This window comes from Halyomorpha halys, unplaced genomic scaffold (genome assembly GCF_000696795.3).
Source record: "Halyomorpha halys isolate HHAL.00 unplaced genomic scaffold, Hhal_1.1 Scaffold107.1, whole genome shotgun sequence".
In the NCBI taxonomy this organism is placed as follows: Eukaryota; Metazoa; Arthropoda; class Insecta; order Hemiptera; family Pentatomidae; genus Halyomorpha; species Halyomorpha halys.
In genome coordinates, this window is record NW_027112128.1 from 1466466 (window position 1) to 1486238 (window position 19773).

The window sequence follows — 19773 nt, forward strand, 5'->3', positions numbered from 1 at the left end:
TCATTTTCCATGGTCTATCATAAATTTTCAAAAACGAATTTTTCCAATATTTAGTTGAAACTGGATGAAGAAATTTAGAAAAAATATTTCAAGAAACGAACCTATTTTTTGTTGGACAGTTTACAACAAAATAACTTAACAATAACTAGTAATAGCTCACTTTTTCCCTATGCCAAAATAACGCCTGTAAGATGAGGTCTACGGTTCACAAACATTTTTTGATGGGAGAACCAATTACGGTGAATTCGATTATAGGTGTTTGATTGTAAGAAACCAAACTCATGAATATGATTAGACCCATTTCATTTTGGAGGGTTTTTCACACTTTCCACCATTGTGCGGTTCCGGTTCGATTCTGCCCTGGGGGGAGTTTCACTTTGTAGTAGCCCGCGGAATGAAAATTCATTGGTTAAAATGGAATGTAGGATAATCCCTCTGTTTTTCAGATATAGCTAAGAAGGATATAAAAAAATTGTTTAAAATTATATTCCCACAGTGCTAGAATCTGGTTATCAGGGGCAACTTTCTACTGCCATAGTGAATTCAAAGCTAAGGATGACTAGCCATGATGAGAAAACAAGTCCTTAGTGACTGCCGAGAAATGAAATTAATTATTTCTTTTTTGATTTGGTTAGGATATTTTTTTAATCCTCTGAGATTATAAAAAGTTGTATTAAGAATTGCTTCCGGGTTTTCCTTTTTATAGAACACCCTCAAGGCTTTTAACTAGATCATAACCTTTTTCTGATGTTCGCCCTAACAAAAACACAGTTTTGAACTTGTAAAATAGTTTAATATCAAATTTTGAAAACGTTAACCATTCCTGTTGCTTAGTTCAAGTAAAAAAAAATGAGTTATTTACAGAAAATGCACGTTAGCTACATAACAAGTACATTATTATCCAAAAAACGTAATTTTGATGGGAATGTACATAACGATAAAAAAAAAAAAAGTGCCAACTTTAAATGTGTAAATGTTTTATTTCTGGATATAATGTACTTAATAAAACAGAAAAAATTGATATTCAATCATTATAAATGCATTTCCAGATAAAAACGTAAATGCACTTCACTACACATGATACTCAGTAAAAATATACCCCAGTTCAGTAAAAAATAAGTATATTGACTTGAGCTTTACACTTGAACCAAGTCGCTCTGTTGAAGGCTTTATATTCTGACCGAAAAACGTTGGTAATAAACAAGTTTTTATTATATAAGTTGATTTCTTCACTGACCGCACTCCTAACCATCTTCTCATTATTTAAAAAATAGATAAAGTCTAAAATCTAAGATATGATATACAACTTCAAACACACACGTTTTATAACAAACTTTGCAAAATTGAATCCTTTAAATATTACTCTTATATATTTAAGCTTAAATTAATTCTTAGGAAGTTATTTGCTATAACCCCTCCCTCCCAGATTTAGAAGGTTGCTTTTATAATTCATTCTGCTTCCATCATCTTTTTTATTTTTATTCTTTTAATTAATTTATTTATTTTGTAATTTATATTAAAATCAATTGCTTTCGTGATTTATCTTGTATAGTATAGTTTTATGTTGTATAACATAAAATTTGTAATGTAATCAACTGTCACATGTGTATGTCTTGACAGTGAACTATCCTACAGCTTCAGTTACTGCTGCAAAAGCCGCAGCCACTACCATCGTGTTACTGTTTGATTGTTGCAGTAATGTCGCATCGGGTCTGGCGTGATAAGTGATAGTGCAATTGATGTCAGTGGACAGTCGTGTTAACTATCACGTTTAACTGTCTTATTTGACAGTAAACTGTCGGAACATATCAACCTTACCTAATGTAATAACGATATGCGGGATAAAATTGTTCTTATATATTGCCTAAGAACTTAAAATTGTATCAGCCTTGGACACAAAATAATCCGCCTCGGTCCTCAAAAATGAATTCCCTCCAAGCCCCAAAAACAAATCCGCCCAAGACCCAAAAATTATATTTATCCCATGCCTCCAAAATAAATCTATCCTGGGCCCCAAAAATTAATATGTCATGGGCCTCAAATGGTATAGGTACGCTTATTATGTGTTTTAAAATTCAGTTTATAAGGAATTTCTAATAACTTGTTAGTAATAGAAAAGTTTCTAAGGATTAACTAAAAATAAAAAATTGATAAACAAGTAGTGCGAGACTGCACTAGCTCTGCATATGACGTAAAGTCATTTTACCCGAAATCTCCAATACTCACCAAAGGTGAAAAATACTCGCATTAACAACACCAATGGATTATCCAATCCATTAACATTGGAAGCAGTTAAATCTTAACAAAGTTTAAATGTACTGTTAGATGTTAATTATTCAAAATTTTATTTTACCGTTGTGCGTCCCACGAAACCCGAGGACTTTCTCCCAGACAGACCCTTGGACGATAAATTCGTCTCCAGAACCGCCGTTTCCGTGAGCGAACCACGTTTTGGTATACCCGTGACCTCTGACCTATACTCGTTACGAAGTGGAATGCGCTACTCTTCACATGTTTACTTCTGGTACCTGTAGAGTCTTCACTTCATGGTTATTAAAGCTGGCATCCACCATTCAGTCATTTACACTCTCCAATTCTTTCACATCCTAATCTTCCCTCCAATATGCGTCAGATTACACTCTGATTTTAAGTGACAATGTCTTAAATTGTTGGTGAGGCCAGAATTACAACACTAACTTTCATCTATCCCTCCTGAGAAAGTTTGTTTAAGTTATAAAACACTTAGTCATTCTTGTAACGGCTTTTTTAATTCAGAGTTTGGCCGTTATTGGCGCAGTATCCATTAGGCGTTTGATTTTCAAGCGAACAGGTTCGTTTTATTTTATTTTTTCCCTTTCTTTGTTTTACCACCCTTTCTTTTCTCCACTTATATCCATTTTCCTTACCCACGTTATAAGTTATGTTCACTATATTTGGTGTTTTCAATTTTTTTTTTCTTATCATTTCTTATGGTATGCTTTACTTATATTTTGCCTCTTTATCAATTATTATTGTTACATATATTTTCTTCCTCTCAATTTTCTTTTCCTTTCCATATTTCAATTTTTTAATTATTAATAACTAATATGTTCATACTTCTTTGCATTATATAACTTCATTTTTATTTCATTTCCTTAATTATGTTATTTTACCCACTTTTTCAATTACCTACATACATTTTTTCCCGCTTCTCTCATCACTTCATTTTATTAATTCTATTTTGTAAAATTATTCATTTTATGTTATTCTGTTTATACTTTCTTTTTTATTTTCTATACTTACTATGGTTGTTATCTTATTCTGTTCTTAGCCCTGAAGAAGGCTAGAAACTCTAGCTGAAATGTTGGCCCAATTAAATAGGTTACACCAACTTATTTGTGTTTCACTTTGACAGCACCCCCAACCATCTTCTCCTCGTACGTCATCCATGGTCAACTATCTCTCATAATTATGTTTAAGTTATCGTTCACTACAACTTGCTGGCTCCTCGCAATAAATCATCGACAGAACATGTTCCAGGTCTACATATTGACGTATTGACAAGTATAAACTACAATTAAAACCACGTTTGACGACAATAATTGTGTGACATCTATATGTCAGACTGACTGAAACTTAGCCTGAACAAGTCACGTTTAAACTTCCTCCGGTGCGCAGAATTGTTGTACTCAATTCCGTTTAAATAAAATTCAAATTCTTTTACCACCCATTTTTATATATTTCTTTTTTCTCATGTCCTCCTTTTATTATAAACAAAACAAATTCATACATATATAAATAATAACATATTTAAGAATTTTTTGTTTAATATATTTAATTTTTCATTTATTATATATATATATATTTCATTTTCTTTTATGTTATTCAATTTGTTTTTTTAATATGTTGATTCAAATTGTTTTTCAGTTCTTTTAAACACTACTTGCATATCTTCTTAGCAATATAATATTATATTTCATCTTTCATTTTTATCATCTGTTACCGTCTAATCCCATGGTTATTAATCTACTATTTTTTATTTTCAATTCATTGTTATATATTTCCAAATTTGTTTCTTTTTAATTTTATGTTTCTCTAGATGGTGGTTGTTATCTCTTTTTGTTTTATAGCCCTGATAAAGACCTGAAAATCAGTTCGAAAAGTCGGCAGGAATAAAATGCTTTTTTGTTTTTTTTTTGCCGATCGCACCCCCCCTGTCTCTCCCCCCCTCTCTCCCGGCCATATTCTTTACATATTAAGCTGCGATCAACTATCTACACGTCTTTTTGTTTGTGTACTCGCTTCGGTTGTACATATACTAAAATTGGTACGATTTTTATGTCACTTAGTAAACCCGTATTTACACCACTGGATTATGTGACATTCTGCTTGTGTGAATCGCAACAATGCCGATTCAGTCCCCTCAACAAAAACTATCAACTTAGCCCATGATGTCAAAGAAATAAAACAATCCGCTAATTCTCATGGATGCTGATATTCCAATATTTGTGAGCCCAATAACCACCTTCTAAATCCCCAACAACTCGCACCTGTGTTTCATTTTAAATCGGAGAGATAGCAGGCTGAGCGCTTATTAACTTTCCTGAGGTTCGATCCTTATTAAGCTCTACGACTTTGACCCCATTTCACTCATTACAATGTTATCACTACTATATTTACCGACTGCAGTTAATAGAGTTCGAAGCTGTGTAGCCGTCTAAATTCTCTATTTAATGCGTCTTTTTCAGTAAAATATTTTAATCGTTGTTCTTTCCTTGATCTAAGCGTTCAGGTTTAGCTCACCTGAAGAACAATAAATTATATAATAATTCTAAATTATAAGTTTCTGGACACCAGACATGAAATAAGTAATTTTACAACTGTGAAATTTCCATATTTATTTTTGTTTGTGCTAATTATTGAAGACTATAATAGGGTCTACCATCACTATAAAAAGAACAATGATTATTTAGTTTTTTTTCTGTTGAGAATAACAATCTAAAATAATGTAGTAATTACAATGGCAAATTATGTTAAACTTAACAGTGAAAAATGTTTACTATGAAATCGGAATTTACCTTTAAAAAAAAATGTGTTTATTGTAAAGTTTAAAAACTTTGTAATCTTTAAAATTACCATTCCACTTTGGTATTAGTGAAAAAATATCAGAGATGCTTGGAAATACATTGATCAAGCAGATAGATGTTGGAGCTCTTGGACGGCAAGAGGAGTGGGGGATTAAGCTCCCACTTCCCTTGGTCTACCTAGCAACCACAGATTACTTGGCGTTAATTGTTATTTCGTATTTTCTCTTTAAGATCATCCTATGCTACCGAAAATTAATCTGTTTGCACAGGCGTGTTTTATTTGCTTATGGTCAAGTGGCTATAACTTAATTTTTTTTTTTAATTTTCGCATATTAACAAAGTTATTTTTTTTAAATATCAAATTATTACAAAAAAAAATGAATGAACGAAAAATCCGTTTACAGATCGGATATCTATGATTCCGTCTATTATCGCTTGAAGGATCATTATGAAATTCTTCATCAGATTCAAAATCATTACTTTCATTAAAACTGACGCTATCGCTTTGATGAAATATGTTCTCTGTTTCGGTCATTATGGGGTTGTGTATATGGTAACAAGGTTCACCAAACTACTGAAATTATTTGTTCTATTGGAACAGATTACACATTACATTGAAATAAACTTGAATTAACTAATTTTTATTTGTTTAATTAAAATTAATTTTATTCAATTTTTGTCTCAAAACAATTTCTATTTCTTTTTAACTCTGACATTTCGGCCAATTCGGCTATCCTCCAGGACAATCTCAATACAATTTTAGATGTGGTTCTAAACAAATTAAAAAAACAATTATGCGCGCTAATCTGCCCAGGTAATTAATTTCAGTCCATATTTATTCTATTTTGTCAATGCAACATATTGAATTAAAACTTTTAAATCATAGTCAACCTTCACCACTATAATTTATCATTTATCAATGATAAATTGTTTTGAGACTAAATTTGGATAAAATTTATGTTAATTAAACAATAATAACCAGTCTCAAGAAACTGTAAAGATTATATTTTGTATTCACTTGTTAAATATAGTCTCAGTTTCAAGGACGTATCAGAACGTCATTTGCGTCTTTGACTAAACAAATGCATGACGTACAAATACGTCAAATGTAGCCAAAGGGCTAATGAGACGAATTGTAAATTTTCTTCTAAGTGCTGCCATCTCTTGATAAAAAAATCACTAAAATTCGGTATATTTAGCTTCAATCTCAACTTTTTTAATCGTACTAGATTCATTTTTTTGTTTACTCATTCCATCATCAAAAATTGGACCTCTATGTGTCTAAATCATTTATTAATTCAAAACTAAACTCAATCACCACCGGTTGTAGTAAAGGTTGAAAAGTTGATTTTTTTCAATTTTCCTCACAGTCTACTAATGCGTTCAAGTTGCATTTTAGTCCATATTACGATAACAATTGTTTTAAAATTCGTTGAATGAAAAACGTTAAGGGTTGTAGCTTAGATTTGCCTATGGAAGAGCAGCTGGTAAGATATTATAAGAAGCCGGGACAGGCTGATCTGTATTCTGCTCCTGGAGTCGCTATAAAGTATTCCCCAGGGGACGTAGCCTCGCTCTTCAATACCCTCGGGCAGCTTCTCGTCACTGCAATTCTCTAGAAATAGAAGTGGCTAACGTCATTACTCACTCTGAATTTAGGTGCAATGATGGTTAAAAAAGTAAATAAAAGTGATGGAAATTAGATCCATTAAAAAAAATAACAACGAAAATCAATTTTGAATGTTTTCATCACGATGTGTATATTGCATCGATGCTCATTTCTTTACTTCCTATCTATAATATAAAATAACGTATTGTTGAAGTAGAAAATGACAGGTTAGATTTAAAATTGTTCTAATTGTTAAACAAAATTTATTTTTTTTTAAAGTGTAATAGGCGCACCAACTTTCACTTACACCCTATTTTGATTTTAAATAAGTCTACCTAAGATAATTAGGGGAGAAACAAAATGGCAACTGTTTCAAAATTAAAAAAAAATGTAGTTATTTGCAAAAAATGTTTGATTTATGCAAAACCATATCTCAAGAATTAAACGTATGTACCTCTCCCAGCACTCAAATTTAAGCTAGCTTAATGTAGTACAAAGTACTTTATACAATTTTTCTTTGTCGGGCACACCAACTTTGACTTACCACCGTATTTTGAGTTTAGATTAATCCTCATTTCAGAACTGCTTTTCCAAATATGCCTCTCAGTTGATAGATTAACTAACTCCAATTTCAACAGTTTTCAGAAAAGTAATTTTAATATTATTTCAGGTTGCAAAATTTTTATATTTTTCTTTGGCAAAATTATTGTATAAATATAACAGTTACTCATTCTGCTCCCAATCATTCAGTGCTAATTTTTTATGGAAACAATATTGAGAATACTAATAATTAATTCTGGAAAAATATTTTTTCACTTTACCCGGAAGTTAATTAATTAATTCTTTTGCAGTTTATATTTATCCATTTTTCACTAGTAGTGAAAATGTCAGATGATACGCTATTTCCAACCAAGAAAATCAACGATATTATTTTAAATTAAGCCATTTTGAAAATTCAGAAATAATCCAATTAACCATTAATCATATAATTAATGATTGTTTACTTCATTTATTTTTTTCTTATAGGTGTGGTTTCAGAACAGGAGAGCGAAATATCGAAAGCAAGAAAAGCAACTACAAAAAGCCCTTGCACCTTCTGTTCTTCCAACATGCAATGGAGCCATGATGCGGAACATTTACCCTACCGCTACTCGGGGATACCAACCATACCCTCACCCGAATACCATCAATAGATATCCACAGGTAATTGGATTATGTAATAATGTGCGATTACATAAATATTGCTATGTGTGATTACAAGGTTAATTTTATAATATTTTTTTAAACTTATCCAATTCTCAGACTTGAATAGCTAATAAGAAATATGTTTTATCAAAATGTTTCAAACAAAAGTTGTCCTTTTGTTTTGTTATATTTTAAACTAAAACAAACAATAATGGCCCTGCGATGGAATACCAGGTAAATGGTATAAACAAATGGCCTCAGTTATAGACAATCATTAGTTGGTTGACCATTGTTTCCTAAGTTGATTAGAGTTAAGAGTTTGGAGTTATCTAACTAGATTTCTTAGTGCATTTTGAGATATTAGAGAAAAAAAAATAGGGAATTTTGGCACCTTTTAATTTATCATTTAAATTTTAAAAAGTAATCTCATATATGGTAGAGAAAAAAACCTGTTTTTATTTCATTTTTATGTGTACAAAATTTGCCACAATTTGAGCTTCTCTCCACACAGAAGTGGATGAGGTAGGAATGTATTATTTATAGGAACAAACATAAATTTTCCCATAATTAGAAGGCAAAAAAAAAGGTTACAATTTGAGCTTCTCTCCACACAGAAGTGGATGAGGTAGGAATGTATTATTTATAGGAACAAACATAAATTTTCCCATAATTAGAAGGCAAACAAAAAGGTTATGATCTACCTATAGGAATAAGATCCAATTTGTCAATCTGGAAATGTCTTCAATACTATTTTAAGAATACCTGATAAATCTCTAAAAGCTGAAGGGAGAACAAAGATAGGATAGAGCTACTTTGAAATGAATAATAATAGTGCGAGATAAGCAGAGGTTAGCAGGTCAGTCATAAAAAGGGGCCTAAATTTATTTTTTTTTTTTTTTATTGATTTAACATTATGTCAATATATTTTCTGATTTTAATTATAATTTTAATATTTCAAAATTGTTATCTCAAAAATATTATACCAGAAAATTAATAATAGGTGTGATAATCTTTGTTAATTTATTTGTCAATATTATCACATCCTCCTATATTAAAACAGTTTTAAGAAAATTGATTTTTAAAAATCTTTCTATTCTTTTTAATGGAATTTATACTTGAAATTCAATGCTTAATTTCACTTACACATGATTGGAATAGGACCATCCGATCTGGATTAATCTGAGTTTAAAAATTTATAAAACTCAACATCTAAATGGCCATTGTATGTTCTAAGTTTTTATATTTATTAAAATTTGTTTTCATGTATTAATTTACAAGTGTGATGTACTTATTTTGACTTTTAAATAATAAATTTGATCTTTTCAGATGAGTGCCGCAAGTTATCCATCCATGAGCCAACCATTCTCTATGAGTCATTCAGCCACTAACATGACGTCTGGAATGAGGCAAGATTCAATGGGTATGTATATCTGATTGATGCAAGTCGTTAATGTTGTTTTACTATCTTCATTTCATGAATTGTCACTCATATATTTTTGACTAAAAAGTAGATTAATCTCTTATTTTTGCTCTGTATTTTATAATTTTATAATGTAATTTGGTTGGTATCTTTATCTCCAAATATGAAAAATAATCCTTAAATTTTACTGCTGAAGAAAAATTTTGAATTTGAAGAATGAAAAGGCTCCAGGGAGCGATGATTACTGTCGAGATCAGGAAATTGAGAGGAGTAAAGGAAATTGTCTCAAGGCATCCCTCAGATTGAGCTGGGAGTGGCTAACCCACTTAAGGGACATCTTAATCAAGTCTCTCCTTGTGCCTTTTGCCTCCTGTCTTGTATATCTTACGATCAAATTGATTTTAAGCTTAATACAATATAAATATATGTTCGTCTTTACATATACTTGAATATGTTATAAATTTTCATCTGCATATGTTTCTAGTATGTAGGTATGAACATTCCATGTATTACTACTTAAAAAATACTTCAAACAATTCCTTTCTTTTCTTACTTTGTAATGTAATTTCTTCAGTTTCCTTGCTTAGAGTGATATCCTTTAGGTATTATAAAAAGGAATATGAGTAATTATAATATGAAGGAGATTCATTTTCGTAAAAGATGCTGCTCTCCAGACTTCACAGCCATACATCAGCAGTGGCCTGAGAATTGTTTTCAAAATAAAAATTGCCGTCTCTGGTTTTAATTCAGATGTTCTATTTAGGATAGGATATAGCATTGCTAACCTTACGTAAGTTTGATGTTGATATGGTAGTAGTAGTATCAGGTAAGGTGCTGATTGAAGTAAATTTAAAAGAACATTATATACAATTGAAAAAAAATAAGAAATAAAAATAGTTAATAATAATAATAGTTAATAATAATAATAGTATAAAATAGACAATGATAAGTATGTATATATATATATAAATTTATGTAAACTGCTAGGTTTAAAATCAGAGATGTAATAACACGTAAAAATAGAAAAGTGAGAAAACAAAATTTAACACACCAAAAGACGGAAAATTAAGGAAGTAAGTTTAGTAAAAATGTAGATCAAGAAATAATAAATAAAAAATAAGATATTATTTATTATATTTTGTTATTTATTATTTATTTGGGGCCGAACATTGGCTCTCATAAAATAGTTTAATTACTATTTTTTTTTTACCGCACCTGGACCATCTTTCTTTTATGAAAAACAAATTAAATAACTAAGAATATATTTGTTGCAGGAATGTCTCCTGACGATGAGTGGTACAATAAGAGCCTGTCTGCACTGCGCATGAACAGCTCCCATCACCCCAATCTTGGTGCCCCGATGCTCCAGTATCAAACATAGTCCAGACATTTCTAGGGCACGCACTGCCACGGCGTGACTTTGAAAAAAGAGCACCTTGAATGACATAAAACATTTTTTATTAGTATTGGCTAAACTATCAAGGTAAATGTGGCATGATGGATCATTGTGAAGACTTTCATTGTTCCACTGGTTTCAAATTATTTTTATTGTGGAATCATTAAGAATTAAGAGAACAGTGTATAATTTGTATACATTGTGGATATTGTTAAATAACATTTTGTTATGTGATTGTAGATAAATTGGAAGATTCTCAGTAATTTGTTTATGTTTTATTTCTATTGGAAAAATTGAATTCTCAACAACGAATTATTTTCTTATATTGTTATTGCTTTCAAAATAACAACTTATTATTTAATTGTTTGGTTTGTAAAGTTATAATATAAAAATAGGGAACATTTCATGTTCTTCCTTGTTTTCAATATTTTATATATACTTATATACTATTACATAAGAATATAAATATAAATATGTACGATGTAAATAATAGGTAAGGATTGTATTGTTTTGACATTTTAACATTAAAGATTGTGAATAAGTGAACTTTTATTCCAAATTATTAATGGAAACTAATGTTTAAAATGAATTTTTATGATTTTTCTTTTATTTAACTTTGTTTCCATTTATAATTATGGTTGTTTTCTCATGTGTATATACATATAAATAACGTGAAAATTGAAAACTGCTGTTGTTGATAATGTATATTATTAAGGTTTATTAATTCTAGGATTGCTTAAAAAGAGAATTGTATTTAAGTGCTACCGGAAGACTAAAACCGAGGTTAACCAGACTTTACATTAAAAAACAAATATTTATAAAAGTTCCTGTGCTTGCTCCACCAATTCTGATCCAATGATTATCAAGTATATACTTTCCATGTGTATGTAACTATATTAATGATTAACAAGGTCATAGTTAAGACATTTTGAAAATTTTCTCAATGTTATAGTAATAATTTCAATTTCTCTTGTTCTATATTGTAGTTTTATGATTAGTGGATATCATCAGTTGCTTGTATGTTAATTTCATTAACTGAATGTAATAAACGTGATTTTATAAATAAATATATATATATATATATACAATGTAATGTGTTGTAAATAGATATAACAATAAATTTTATGGACATATTCTATGTTTCCTGTGAACATACCAAGTAATGGATTTTGATTGTAAATCCCCGTTATTTTTTAAAAATTAATATTTATTGGATTATAAGACTTAATTGTTCTTTTTCTCTGTTATATATTTAATAGGGGGTACCTAACGGTAACATAACAGGTTTCTTTTTCTTCTTTTTTTCTTTTTTCATGAAAGGAAATTAGTGTGCTATTGTCATGATAGGATCTAGCTAGTAAAAGAGATATTTCCATGATACAAACAGGTCTAAAAAAAAAATCAGTAAGGTAAAAACACATGAAGGGATCCTCACATTTTCCACTTGCCAAATTTTTTTAATTAACCTTAAAAACCTCTAATTTCAGTGAAACAAGGTTTTTAAACATGTATCTTTTTTTTTACTAAATAATTCAAAAACACTATCCAAAATTATAGTCTCAAAACATTTATTTCATTCACACGTCCAACGTTTCGGCCATCTTCAGGGACAATCTATTACAAAAGTTTCCATTATTTGTATGATCCTACAATCAATTCAATTATTTAACATTATTATTTATAATTTACCTTACCTTAAATTACTATGAGACATATCATTTAACCATTTAAAAAAACTCCATACAGGCTATTCTGCCCAGGTCAAAACATTTATATCTATGAACAACATTAAAACCATTAGGTAAACTTATTTTTTGTTAATCAGTATGTCTCACATTTGTTTAATTACCTAATATGTCAAAAATACATTAAAAATCACAGTCAAAATATTTCTCTTTTATCACTATTTATACACTTTTATTACAACCTCCTTATTGAGGAAATAAATAAATTATAATAAATAAATTACTCGAGAAAATAAATTATAATACAGGCCTGTTAACCCCCTTGCACTAATTTAAATAAATTTCTGTATACAATTGAGGTACCTGGAGTAAAGCATGAACCTGTCCTGATGTAAACAAGGATTTATTTCCAAGCTGTAGACTTACATCTCTATGAACTATATCTCTATTTTGACTGACTGATTACTAAGTTGTGTTGCTCATTTAAAGCCAAATTTAATTTATTTATGTCTAATGCTTTAATTTTTTCACTAAAAGCTACTGTTTAGGAGTCCTCCAATAAAAAAAAAAAAAAACAGTCCTAATTGCGATATTGTTTGGCTGCTAAAGGTTCTCTCAAAGTGGTTTTTTTATATATTGGTGCCCATATATATACAAGAGAAAAAAATATCTAAAATTAAAAATGTTGTACTGGCCAACTTCGTTGGGTTGCCTTATACATAGCATACTTATGACTAGTGAAGCACAATTTTTTTAAATCCTATTAATATAAATAGTCACAGCATAATTTTTTAAAAATTGTCACATTATAAAAATGTCAGCATTATTATGTACTAAAGTTATGCATGATTTATTTTTCCTTTTTATTATTTCTTCCCTTACACATTTTAATTTTTTTCACATTAGTGGCCATCTTCTTATCAGGCGCCTCAGAGGATTGTCGGGAATGGAAGAGCAAGCAAGGTTAGAAACTAGTGGGTTTGGATGGTTAGAGAGTTTTTAATGGAAAGAATGATATCTGGTTTAGGCTAGATCAGTTACATATGGAACATGAAGCTCTTTATGTATGATTTTATTTGTGACAAAATAAGGTGTATTGCGGATTTTGGATTGTAAGGATTGGATAAAAGAGGAATTTTAAGATGTGGAGCTTCAAAATTCAACTCTGTCCAGATTGACCTTAAATATAGTCATGTAGATCATTCAATCTTTTGTAATGGATTGGAAGTTCAAATTGCTTGTCTAGTAAGTGCTTTAATAGTCTGAATCAAAGTGCAGTTTCCTGTCTTTTCAGTTCTGTATGAGGATTCCAGGTTAGTCGTTTGTCCAGATGTAGTGTCCAAGGTAGCGGATCTATTCGACAGAGATAATAACAACATTATTAAAGGATACTGTAGGGCAGTTTGACATGGTAACTGCCAAATGGACCTTCGATTAGCCTTTTGGAACATTTTAACTTTATACAGACCCGGAAGACTTTGTATCTTCCTGAATGAACTGGACATATAGATGTGACGTAGCTGCTATCCAAGAAATTTGATGGACTGAAAGTGGGATCATTGAAAAAAGACTGCATACGATTTACTACAGCTGCCTTTCAAGAATCCATAGCTTCGGAATTGGCTTCATTGTGAAAGGGCGAATGCGGCAGAATGTCATTGGATTCAATCCTATAAATGAACGTATATGCGTTATAAGGATCAAGGGAACCTTCTAAAACTACTCCATAATCAGTTGCCATGACCCAACGGAAAACTCAAGTAAAGAAGACAAGGAGGAGTTCTATGATGCTCTGGAAGGAACACATGACCCCTGCCCAAAAAGCAACATCAAAGCGACCGCTACCTAGTTATAGCACGAATTAGGGCAAGAATCACTAATGCAAGCCATAAGAAACAAGAAAAGACTAAGAGGTGGAATGTTCAGAAGTTGCAAGACCCTGATATATGCAACTCTTTCCAAGCCCAAATAGGTAGAACACTGCATGAGACTGTGGATAATGTCATTAATGAAGACACTCAGGCAGTATGGGACAATGTGGAGTTGGCAATTACAAAAACTGTGTCTGAGAGCTTAGGCTTAAAGGAACGCGAAATAAGGTCACCTTGGTTTGATGAAGAATGCCGAATCGTAACAGATGTGAAAAATGTCGCCTACCAAGCTATGGTGCAGAAACGGTTCACAAGTGAACCCACAGAGGAATACCGTAAAAGGAGGAGGGATGAGAAGAAGATGCATAAGAGGAAGAAGAAATTATTGGAGATAGAGGCATCAAAAGAAATAGAAGCGTACAAGAGTGTGAATAAAAACCGGCTCTTCTTTCAGAAGGTGAACACTGGTAGAGCCCCTTTCAAGCCTAAAATTCAAGCGTGCAGAAAAGAAGATGGAACTCTCTTGAACAATAAGGAAGAAATACTTCTACGGTGGGCAAGGCACTTTAGTGGCTGCTGAATGAACAGGTTATTGAGCCCAGAATGGTAGAAGGAAATGAAGAAGAAGATGAAGAGAATATTGAACCACCGGATTTAGAAGATGTAGATGCAATTCAAAAAATAAGGAACAATTCTGCAGGCACCAGGCGAGGATGGACTGCCTGCTGAATTGTTTAAATATGGTGGAGAGGAACTGAATAGGACACTTTATGACTTGATCCTCGAGATATGGGTTCAAGTGAAGATGCCTCAGCAATGGAGCAGTGCTTAGATATGCCCTCTTCATAAGAATGGAGAGAAATTGGAATGTTCTAATTACAGAGGAACATCACTGCTCTCCTGTGCTTACAAAGTATTCTCCAATGTCCTCTTCCAAAGGCTGATCCCGCATGCAGAATGAGAAATCAGGCAGTACTAGATTGGCTTCAGGAGAGGGAAAAATCTACGGTAGACCAAATTCATACCCTCAGACTAATCTTGGAAAGGGGTCATGAACATAAGATCCCTACCCATGATGACAGTGTCAAACGCCTTATGTTATATGAGGCACTCAGAGAAATGAAGGTTCCCTCAAAGCTTATACGCCTCATAAAAATAACTATGAGAGATGTTAGGTGCAGGGTCTGCATACAGTCCGAACACTCTTCTGAATTTGGCTCAAATAAAGGACTAAGGCAAGGAGATGCTCTAGCGTGCCTCCTGTTTAATTTGATCCTGGAAAAAGTTATGAGAGAATCAGGTAGGTATCCAGAATAATGGCACTATATTCAGATCGGTCCAACTGCTCAGTTATGCGGATGACCTTGATATAGTGGTGCGATCTTTTACTGCCCTTACCGAGTCTTTCTTGAGCCTGCAGAGAGCTGCCGCACGCATGAGTCTGGCTATTAATGAAAACAAAACGAAATATATGTACACCGGAGGAGCCAGTTCCCAGGAGAGACAGGTTGTCGTAGGAAGCTGTATCTTTGAGATAGTGGAGGAGTTTTCTTACCTTGGATCTCAGGTCACAGCAACAAATAATGTTTCCACGGAAATAAAACGAAGGATCACAACGGCTAACCGATGCTATTTTGGTCTGTTAAAACAGCTCATTAGCAGGAAAACAAAGGTCCATTTATATAAAACTCTAATTAGGCCTGTCCTATCATATGCCTCCCAGACATGGACCCTATCCACACAGGATAGGAATAATCTGTTGGTCTTCGAGAGAAAGTTCCTTCGCAGAATCTGTGGGCCGGTAAGGGATGTAGAAGGAAGGCTGGAGAAGAAGAAGAAATAAGGAACTTATGAGTTGCTCCAGGATATAGATATTATGACCTTTGTTAGGCTGGGACGCCTTGGGTGGGCATGCATGTTGCATGGATGAGTCCCGGCAAAATGCCTAAAACAGTCATGGAAGAAGAAATCCATTGTCCAAGATGACGGACAAGCTCCGGTGGATGGATGGCGTGGTACAAGACGCACGGGACCTGGTTGGAGTTCGAAATTGGAAGGCACACAACCGAGCCGAATGGCGGAGGATAGGACCTATCGCAGGGTTTTAGCGCCTACTGATAGATAGAGACATACTCTAGGGCAGTTGGTAGGTTTATGAGACGAAGGGTAGAGGCGATTTGATGGGATTCATTTTAATCCTTCAATTACGACACTATTCTTCGAGGGCTTTAATAAGGTGTTGGAGAATTTGGGATGCAATTAAAGGGTTACTATTAACTGCGAGCACACATGTGTCATCAGCTTAAGTAGTAGAGGATGGGACCGAGGATACTACCTTGAGGAACACCAGTAGATTTAGAATAGAGGGAGGAATTGGAACCATTGTGGTTTACTTGGAATGATCTATCAATGAGAAAGAAACAGATGATGAGAAAGTATGTAGAGATAGGAATTTACGGAGTTTCTAAAGCAGTTCCGGGAGCCAAACTTGATCAAACCAATAACTTAAAAACTAAAAAACCTGAGAAAGTTTAGATTTGAAAAGTTACTTTAAACCGTGAAAATTGTGGTAAAAGATGACTCAAATAAGCATAGTAAGTGATATTAAGAGATGTCAGTTTTCAAAAATATTTCATAAAAGGGCTAGTTTTAGGTAATACAGTTCAGTTGTGAAGTTGACAAATCCTGTCAAAATTTTAAGGAAATTTTAGATTTTGACCATATCTACTCTCAAATAACTAATCCTCTACAGTAAATCTTTAGCTATTCTTTATTCAGAAAATCTTTTTGTCAACAATCAACTCTTGATATTTAACATCTGTTGAACACACAAGAATGATGCTGATTGGTTCAATGACAAACAGTGGTAGTAAGAAAATGTTGTTTTCTATTTATAAAAATAATATGGATGAACAGGATTTAAAGGATTATGGCTTCTGTTGTGGTTTCAAGATGTAAATTGTTTACTGGTTGAAAGATGGAATTCTCTGGGTCAGCAGAGGACTGCCCTTCTGTGGAAATTACAATTGGCATATGTTGGCTTAATATTTTATTATTAATTTAATATATTTATTAATTGATTATTTGAGAGTGATCTATATCAATAATAACGCCAAATTCAATGATCAAATTTACTCTCAAGACTTTATTTTAAAACCTCCGACTTCAGCTATCAGGTCATTTTCAAGGAGACAACCTCAATCATTGAATAGTCGCAAATAATTTAAAATTTCTTATTTTTGCAGACTAATTGCCCTTGTCATATAATTAACTACACTATATCAATACAAAAAATTCCCTTGTCTACTAACCACATCTAAAATAGGGGTAAAGTTAGTAGAAAAGGGAAAACATTTTTTAAAGTTGACAAGGGCAAGACATTTTAAATGAATTGTGACTATTCAGGGATGAGGTTGTCTCCTTTTATTATTATTATTTTTAGGCATCAACCGCTTCGGGGTCATTATTGCCTTAATTTCCGAATTGAACTGCATAATATTGAAAAATGGGAACTTGTGGTAAAATTTTGAGTGATTCAGAAATTTAAAAAAATTTATTTACACTCTATTTGTTATCCTGCAAAATTGAATGGAGATCTGCTGGTAATTCTGCTTGACATTCAGTTAAGATGGGTTTTACGGTAAGTTGTGTTACGCAAGTCTGGCATATAGGTGGAAAATTGCAGGCCATAAGGTAACCATGGGTTAGGCGTTTATGCCCTAGTTGAAGGCGCATCAAAATCACCTTATCTCTGCACACATTTCTAGTGGTATCCAAAGGGAAACATCACTTCTGATTTCCCATAATTTATTGTCAGTAACATTTGATGCCATTTAAATTTAATTCTCTGCTTAATGAGGGCAATGAAGTTGACAGGCACTCTGCAATATGGAATTCCTTCAGAAATCACGACCTTTGCTGCCCGATCAGGCAGTTCATTATCGACTATTCTCCAGTGCCTAGGGACCCAAAAAAAGAACATAGATATAGCGTTTCTGTTGGCGGATTTTAATGAATAATTGATATTTTGATTAGCGGGTTTGTTGAGAAAATATTTTTTAAATTGAGGAATGACAATGAATCTGTACAGATAGATGACCTGTATTTTTTTGTGTGATGAAAAACATTTAAGCTCTTGTAGATTGCAACCATTTCAGTTGTATAGCTACTACATATCGGTGACAGAGAATAGGTAATGTTGATCATTGCACAAAATCGAGGCACCAACACTTAAGGAGTTCTAGGTGCCGTCAGTATAAATGAATCCATGATACTAAATTTGTCTTGCAGCCTAAGAATTTCATATTTATACCAATATGTTGTTGTTATACCTTTAGGTAGCCCTGAAAGGGAAAGACAAAGTTTGCGGGAGGTAAGTCCCCAAGAATAAGATGGTGGGATTACAGTATATTGCAAAGTAGATATCTCTATATCTAAACTGATCAGTAAAGAAGAGACCCTGACTTTTAATGATGTTTTCTTTGTTAAGTCAGTTTGTTGCTAGGAGGTTATCTGCTTGAGAATTGTATAAGGGCCGAAAAATTGGAAGTTTTAAAATAAAACGTTGAGAGTAAATTGGATCATTGAAGTTGATGTTATTATTAATATTTTATATTTACAAGGTGATTTGGGCTTTTGAAACTCACAGAATACCTGATACTTGTTTTCGAAAGTAAAATTGTTGCCAATTGTTAATAAAAATGGTATAAGATTTTTAATATGATTACTTAGTCGGCAGTGTTTAAGTCAGAGGAAGCATGCTATTTCTCTCCAGTTCTTGATTATAATGGACATGATGTTTTTAGTAGTGTTGAAGGCCATACAAAAAAATTATTTGAATTAGAATTAGAGTACTTCTGCAGCTATTTTATTGAGATAAAAAATGGACTGTGGCTAACTGGTGAACAGTTAGATAAACATGATTTAGTTTTGATTGGATTGGTTTTGGGTTTGATATAAGAAGAATAAAGAACAGATTCAAACCAACAAATGAGAAACTGGGCTAGAATGAGAATCAATGACTTTCTTTATTTCATGCACAGTGTTTTCAATCATCCTTAGGTTTCAGTTTTGCATATCTGAATTAATTTGAAGTTGTTTTCTTGTAAAAGCAATGTGTTCTCTATATACTTTGAATTAGAAAGAATCTAAAATATGAAATTTTATTTTTTTCAATGATAAATTGGTAGATTAATATAATCAATTTTTTCTCTATACAATAAAAAAAATTGTAGGTAGATATTATTTTTAAAAAAAATTAATAGTATACTTTATATATAGTGAAGAATACTATAATAGCAATGTGTTCTCTATATACTTTGAATTTTGTTCTCGAATAATAAAAAATCAAACAACAAAGCTTTATAATTTTGAATTAGAAAAAATCTAAAATATGAAATTTTATTTTTTTCAATGATAAATTGGTAGATTAATATAATCAATTTTTTCTCTATACAATAAAAAAAATTGTAGGCAGATATTATTTTTAAAAAAATATTAATAGTATACTTAATATATACTGAAGAATATTGTAAAAGCAAT

General features: G+C 32.0%; 1 protein-coding gene across 1 annotated transcript in view; it reads left to right on the top strand.

Moving 5' to 3' along the window:
* LOC106677738 (homeobox protein unc-42) overlaps positions 1-10974 on the top strand; it is a 58159-nt gene extending 47185 nt beyond the window's left edge. The window contains exons 4-6 of the mRNA XM_014415828.2: positions 7702-7878; positions 9187-9280; positions 10555-10974. Of these exons, the coding sequence (XP_014271314.1) occupies positions 7702-7878; positions 9187-9280; positions 10555-10661 (378 nt within the window). The 3' untranslated portion in view covers positions 10662-10974. The remainder of the gene's footprint in view (positions 1-7701; positions 7879-9186; positions 9281-10554) is intronic.
* Positions 10975-19773: the final 8799 nt, after the last annotated feature.